Source organism: Callorhinus ursinus, unplaced genomic scaffold (assembly GCF_003265705.2).
Source record: "Callorhinus ursinus isolate GAN/ISIS: 27379988/994484 unplaced genomic scaffold, GSC_fseal_2.0 scaffold59, whole genome shotgun sequence".
NCBI classification, from domain to species: Eukaryota; Metazoa; Chordata; class Mammalia; order Carnivora; family Otariidae; genus Callorhinus; species Callorhinus ursinus.
In genome coordinates this window covers 3,449,559-3,457,210 of record NW_027397121.1, presented here as the reverse complement: position 1 = coordinate 3,457,210, position 7,652 = coordinate 3,449,559, and the positions used below count along the sequence as shown (strand labels likewise).

The window sequence follows — 7,652 nt, the reverse complement described above, 5'->3', positions numbered from 1 at the left end:
AACCGACTGAGCCACCCAGGCGTCCCTGGGCCAACGACTCTTAAGACAGTGATGCTCAGGGCACCTGGGTGGCTCAGTCATTAAGCGTCTGCCTTTGGCTCAGGTCATGATCCCAGGGTCCTGGGATCGAGCCCCGCATCAGGCTCCCTGCTCAGCGGGAAGCCTGCTTCTCCCTCTCCCACTCCCCCGCTTATGTTCCCTCTCTCGCTGTCTGTCAAATAAATAAATAAATTCTTAAAAAAAAAAAAAAAAAGACAGTGATGCTTATGCTTCCTTCACTCTCTTTCCCTGCCAGTGGACACGTCAATGGGATGTGACTTAGTTTCATTCATGAGGTGACATTAAGGCACTGAAAGATGGCAGCGTCACAAGATGAGGGGACTATGGCAGAACCACTCTAGGCCAGGAATTGGCAAACTATGGCCTGGGGGTCAAATACAGTCCACTGCCTTTTTTTTTTTGTAAATAAAGTTTTATTGGAACACCCATTAATTCACATATTGTCTACGCTGCTTTTGTGCTAAGATAGCCTATCAAAGCACAGTTGATTCTCCTTATTTATGGTAGTTATGTTCTGTAAAGTTGCTGCCAACAATGAATTAGCAAACACTGTGAAGCAGGTCAGATTCCTATGAGCCTCCGGTCACAACAATTTTATCAAGTGATCAATACAAAAGCTTGTTTTTTGTGTGTTTCTGTTCAGAGACCTTATTTAATATATATTATTGATTCATTAACAGTGAACTCACAGCCAACAGCACTATAACTCAACGCTGAGCAAAGCCTATCATATATTTTCTCTGTAAGGCAAATACAGCCTTTTTGCACTTGAGGAAAACTAGACAGCACTTCAGCACTACACCTGAGGGCCATTTTAAGCAACAAAACCACCAACAAAAAGCACACAGACACAAAAAACATGGCACTAAATAGACCACAAAAAGGACACCCGTTTACGGTACAAGCTGAAATAAGATGGCAGAGCGTTACTTTGTTCGACCTTAGCTGCACCTCAGGTGACTCAAAGTTTTCACTGGTTTGTTTGTGAACTACTGCAAAAGCAGTGCAAGTACTGATTTGGGGGTTACAAATACATTTTAGCAGGAAGGCAAATTCACAAATACAGAATCCGTGAATAATTAGGATTAACTGTAGTTACAACAGAGACCATATGGCCCACAAAGCCTAGAAATGTACTACCAGGCCATTTATAGACAACATCTGTCAATCCCTGCTCTACCCTATTAGAAAAAAATAAGCTTTCTGAAGCCACTGAATTTTAGGGTTTCTCTGTGACAGCAGCTTATTGTGTCCTGATCAGGTTATAAAGTCTATGCTTTTCCCCCACACAGTGCCACCTCATTTTACCACTCATATTCTCTTTTAGAGGGAGGTTCATATTTCCACCAACCTTTTTTTTTGGACCAGGTAGGCCAATATTTCTCAGGGGTGGTACTAAAACCTCCTGCATCAGCATGGGTGCATGTAGCTGGTTAAAAATGCAGATTCCTGGGGGTGCTTGGCTCTGGCTCAGTCCACAGAGCACGGGACTCTCAATCTCAGGGTTGTGAGTTCAAGCCCCACGTTGGGCATGGAGCCTACTTAAAAAAAATGCAGATTACTCGTTGAAAACGTACATCTGAAGTCTTACTGAATTACTCAGGGTGGGAGACAGTTCAACTCTCCATTTTTAACAAGCTCTGCAAATTATTCTTAATGCATTCTAAAGTTTGAGAACTACTGAACTGGCAGTAAGCTCACGAAGACTATTACCCTGTATCTCTCTGGTAACTACTGGGACAGTAATCGAGGGAACTGTAACACAGGAGAAAGAAGATGCAGTAGAGGGCAAATCACCTGTGCTGCATCTCAGCTCCTCCATTGGTTCAGTCTGGGCTCTGCCTGAAACCTCAGTTTCCCCACCGGTTTAAAACTCTCACAGGCTTGTAGGGAGGGCTGACTGAGAACGCAAATAAAGTACCACGTAGCAGTAACTCAATATGCCTCCATTTTCTTTCCCTTCCATATGCAGTACATTATTTTTAAGCTCTTTGGGAACTTCATCATTCCAGAATTCTCTACAAACTCCCACAGATTCCCAAAGTAATTTTCTGGCTACGAGCTTCAGTACCCCAGAGGAAAATTTTCCCATCTCAGGGGATGTTTAAGCCATTTAGTAATATGCTAAACAATATGGGCTCTCTCATTTTTGGGGGGCCCTCATCCACGGGTATCTACCCTTTTGGGGTGCCCCTACCTCGAGGGCCCGCCCCTTTTGCGTCCTCTTCGATCACACGTCTCCGCTCAGGGCCTCCTTATTTCCGCGTCCCGTCCTCTTCGGGGCTTCCTCTTCACCTCCACGTCTCCTCCCCAGGGGAGGTCCCCTCACCTCTGTCCCCACCTCTGGTGCCCCCTCGGGCTCTCCAAACTCCACTTCCCCCATCCCGCCCCTCACCTTCGGGTACCCCACGGACGCTCTCACGCCCCTCGCGTCCCTCTCCCAAACCCGCGTCGCCCTCGCTTCCTCCCCTCAGCCCCTCCTCCAACCTGTCGCCAGGCCGACCCACTGTACCCCGCCGCGGGGAGAAGGCAGCTCACGACGCGGCCCACCCCCACTCAGCCCCTCACCTCTAGAGCGACGCCCAGATTCTCCCGCTTCTTTTTGGTCATGTTACTCGCCGGGATCCCCCAGTCATTATTGGACGCACCCACTGGTGGCAGCACTCATGCGCCAACCTCGTACTTCCCTCTCATTGGCCGCAGAGGCGGCGGGAGGTGGGGCCACTGGAGGTCACCACCTCGTTGAGGGGCGTGGCCAGCTTGGCGCGGCCATGTTTATGAGGGGCAACCTCTAGTTTGAGGGCCCTGGCGAGGTGGGGAACAGGATGGTTAGATTGGCCCGGGAGGAGCAATGGCCCACCGTCCAGAGTTGGGGCTGCTCCTTTCTTTCCTAGTTCAAAACCATTTTACGTCACGGAGACTTTTTTTTTCACCCCATCTTATCCTTCTGCACCCTTCATCCTTTTAGTGACCACCCTACTTATTTTAAGGCCATCCCCTATGCCCCATTCAAATTCTGTCCAATATTTAAGGCCCATCCTGAAGCATTGTTCCTCCAGGAAGCCCCACCTTGAGCCTCTTGGCTCTGTGGGCTTTGATAATGACCTGTTGGTATTTCCCACCCCCTTTTTTTTTGTCATGTGTTCTTACGCATTTTTATTGTTTTATTGTAAGAACCGCCCAGGGGCTCCTGGTTGGCTCAGTAGGTGGAGCATGTGACTCTTAATCTTGGAATTGTGAGTTCAAGGCCCATCTTGGGTGTAGACATTGCTTAAAAACAAAAATACAAAGAACAAAAATCCTGCCTACAAACACCACAGAGAACTTATAAATGAAAAGTAACACTCTTTCTCCTACCACGCCTAACACAGTTCCGATCTTTGTTCCTGTGTAGTCCCTTCTAGGCTTGGTCTCAGATATAGTATTTTACACTCTTGTATTCCTATTGTACAGTACACTGTAGGCCTATGTCCTTAGAGGTTTTTTTGTTTCCTTTCGTTTTTAAGATTTTATTTATTTATTTGACAGAGAGCACAAGCAGGGGGAGAAGCACGCTCCCGGCTGAGCAAGGAGCCCAATGTGGGCCTCAATCCCAGGACCCTGGGATCATGACCTGAGCCGAAGACAGTCACTTAACCGACTGAGCCACCCAGGCGCCCCCTTTAGAGATGTTTTAATTGTGACCCTATGATACAAAGTACTATGGGTATTTTGGCCTAGTTATCCATATAAGCGAAACTGGTTTCCTGATAAACACCTTTACTACCTGTGATGTACTCTGATATTTTCTATTCTAGTCTATTTCATTTAAAAAAAAGAGTTGGTGGCAGGAGACCTATTAAGTTTATTTCATGACCCATTAATGGATACTGAATTGCAATTTGAAAACCAGTCATAGGGGCACCTGGGTGGCTCTGTTGATTAAGCGGCTGCCTTCGGCTCAGGTCATGATCCCAGGGTCCTGGGATGGAGCCTCACATCAGGCTCCCTGCTCCGTGGGGAGCCTGCTTCTCCCTCTCCCTCTGCTGCTCCCCCCTGCTTGTGGGCACACTCTCTTTCTCTGTCAAATAAATAAATAAATAAATAAAATCTTGAAAAAAAAGTCATAGACAATTTCTCATGTCTTTCAAATCATCCTTTGTAAAGGATAGCTGTATATACTGCCAAGTGAGTCATACCGTTCTTGTATTAGACATTATTCTATGGGACATTACTTCCAAGAAATGCCAAAGCAAACATCTTTGTGTACATAGGTCTTTAAGATAAATTCACACAAGTGGAATTATTGGGTCAAAGGGTATGATACCAGAATCAAACGCCTTATTTTCTGACCAGTTACCTCTCTATTGGAGCTTGTGTTTCTGTGTGTGAATGATAACCCTGACTCAAGGTTTGTGGGGTGGGGGGGGAAGGTTTTCAGATTGTGTTCTCTTCTTGATAGAGTCATTGAGTAATGGAGCTGGAGGGGACCCGAGATATCATCTTGCCTGGCCTAACTGAGGCCCATAGAGGGAAAGTGTAGTAAATTCTGTCTGAACAGGAAGCAGGCTGTTGAGCAGTTTTTAGAGCAGTTCTCAGCTTAACACCCAGCACAGGAAAAACTTGCTCAAGAACGTTGTCCATCAACTGTCAATCAACAGCATTTATTGTCAGAACACTCTTCACAGCATTGGTTCCAATCCCAGAAAAACCAGACTTTGTACTTCCCAATTATCACAGGCACAGGCTCAGGGGAGGTGAGAAGAGAGGGGGAAAAACACTGTGTTCTTTTAGAAGTGGCTTCTTATGCATTTGTTTGGCACCCAGAAAAAGCCACGGAGATCTAAGTGGGCTTCGGTCCCTTGTCTCCCCCCCAGCATTCCCCTGTGAAATATTGGGCAAGCTGTCATCTTTCTCTGGAAAAGACTCAGATTTTCCACACCAGACCTTGTCCCATGGTTCTGGTAAGGGGACAAATACTTGAAATGGGGCTGGAATAAGAGCATATGTGGGTTGTAGCATAAGAGGAGTGAGGGAGACCGACCTGGACTCCAGTCCCCAGCTCTGCCACTTAGCAGTGGTGTGACTGGGGACATGACACTTATGTTTTCTGAACCATAATTTCCCATGCCTGCAAAAGGAAATGAGCTCATGAGGCCAGGCTTGTAGGGTCATTGTGAGAATTACGAAGTGGTCGGTGCTGTGCTTTGTGAATGACCAGCAGGGACCCCGCAGGATTGATGCATTTGCTGTCAGCTTTCTAGTATAGGGTTTTGCTTAGCAACTGTTGCCATTTGTATTTTTTTGTTATTATTTTGATATTGGTTTCAATCTGCTTTGACACTGTTGTAAAATACCTGTTGCTAGGAGTTTGGGGCAAATACTTGGGTGGTTTCGGGCTATCAAGTGGGTTCACAGCAAAAGGCAGCCCCCAACATACACAACATACACAAGTGTCTCTTTGTGATGCTCACTCCACCTCTCTACTCGTCCTTCCTGTAAAAGGACCCGTCAATCATGGGTTTCATGTGCCCAGACATTACAGACAGTGTGATCTCATGGTGCTGGGGAGGCTGAAAAGCCCCAGGTGACCCACTGAGGTCCTTTCGTCCCCCTGGTACATACAAAGACCAACTTTGATTCCCATGGGGGCTGTCTGGCGAGCCTACTTGCAGCTTGGCCTGGCTTTGTGCTGGAAACTGCCCACATGCAGATCGATCACTGTGGGCCGGCTGTCTGTCTGTCTGTCTTTGTTCTCCAGTGGGCTGTGGTTCTGAACTGTCTATTTGTGAGTTTTAGAGCTAAGTGTTTAAGGGAAATAGGGCACTGCATTGGCAGACAGGAGAACGGGTTCATTCCTGGCTAGGCCGGGTTCTCACCGCATGACTTGGGACAGATAAAACCTCCTCTTTGGTTTTCAATTTCCTCATCTGTGAAATGGGCACAGGGACCAGGAGGGTGAACTAGCTAGCTTAGACACCCTAAGATTCTGTTTTAATGACCTTGTTATATGTAAAGCGTCTAGACATAAGGCGCCCTCCTTGGCTGTAAGGTAGACATATAAAATAAGAACCAATCATTACCCTCAAGCTATCTTCGATCTAGTTAGAGACAGACTGACAACATGAAATAGTGAACACCAGAGATCATATAATTAAACGCCAGCTTGTCTGGTACGTACTGTTGATGCATTAGGAGCTCAGAAAAAAAGAGAATGCTGTGGGCTTTGTGGAGGCTATGGGTCCCGAGGCTAGACAAGATTAGGTTAGGGGAAGAGGGCACCCCAGGTGGGACCCCAAGGGGCTTCCTATGCCTACAGGGTCGCCCTTTCACCTTTGCACAAAATCACTGTGTAGGCTAGCCACAGCCCTGGCTTATTTGTCATGGAGACGCTTGGGTCGATTTTTCTACCCCTTGTTCCATCCTGGGCTTGTCCTGACCTGGACCTGGACCCCAGCCCTCCCCTTCCCACCACTGCCTCGAGGGCACCTTCTCAGAGCAGGAGTGGGGGAGAGTGGAATCGTTCACTGTCAGAAGCATTTCAGGCAGGAAATGAAGAATTTCGTAGGTGGTTAAAAATACAGTGGAGGCTGATTTATGTTTGAATTTTGTTCCAGGACAGCAGATTATAGCCCAAGTTCTGAGGCAAAGGCAGCGGTGTCTTTATGGCCTGCTTGGATCAGTTTTATGTCTTGGTGATTTTTATATGTTTCAGTGAAGCCAGGATGCTCAAACTTTTTTGTCCTGTGCTTCACTGGGGAACTCATGTACCACTCCGTGCACCCAATCTCATTTTACCAGAAAAAGAAAAACAAAAGAGATGAAAGGGATGTTTTTGCTTGCTATTTAATTGATATCTGGTTTTTAGCTAAATGAAATCAAATCATAAATGATGAATCCACTTGAGACCCTGAAGTAGATGTCTAGTGACATCGTGAAAACGAAAGAACAGAGATCTAAATAGTGTTGGATATGCATATCCATAATATAGTAATATCAATAATATCCTCTTGACCAGATATTAGTGCCAAGATAAGCTGTGTGAGCTTTCCCAGCATGCTGTTATGTTTTTACCTTAATGGCTGCTGTACCTTTTGTAACCGATCCTGCTTCCCACATTTTCGTTCATGCGAAAGCTCAGATCTGAACTTGTTCAGGGATTTGGAGCATAGGTTTCCATGTACCAGCATTTTCCCTGGCTTTATTTTATTCTTCTACCCTTGTTTCCCTTTGCTCTACCACTTTATCTATTTTTATCCCACTGTATTGTGTACATCTTGGTAAACTACCTCAAATCCTTTTTTGGAACACAAATGAGCATAAATAAATCAATAAATACATCCTGTGTCTGTAAATATGGCACTTCGTTCTTTCTAAGGCAATTTTCACATCCATTAGCTCTGTGGGTCCTCACACACCCCTGTAAGCGAAGTTGGGCAGATGCTCGATCGGCTCCATTCTGCAGGCCAGGAAGCTGAGGTACATCCATGACTGAAGTGGCTTGCAGAAAAGGACAGACCCACTCCCCCATCTATCTAGAAGACCACCTGAACACCTTTGAAGAAAAAGACAAGACTAGGAAACTAACAGCCCACCAGGTGACTTTTATTACT

The 7,652-nt window shown here is 46.2% G+C and overlaps 1 protein-coding gene across 2 annotated transcripts in view; it reads right to left on the bottom strand.

Moving 5' to 3' along the window:
* The window catches only part of CCDC167 (coiled-coil domain containing 167), a 17,532-nt gene extending 14,799 nt beyond the window's left edge, over positions 1-2,733 (bottom strand). For both annotated transcript variants that reach the window (XM_025862325.2, XM_073884871.1), the window contains exon 1: positions 2,629-2,733. In XM_025862325.2, the coding sequence (XP_025718110.1) occupies positions 2,629-2,670 (42 nt within the window). In that variant the 5' untranslated portion in view covers positions 2,671-2,733. The remainder of the gene's footprint in view (positions 1-2,628) is intronic.
* Positions 2,734-7,652: the final 4,919 nt, after the last annotated feature.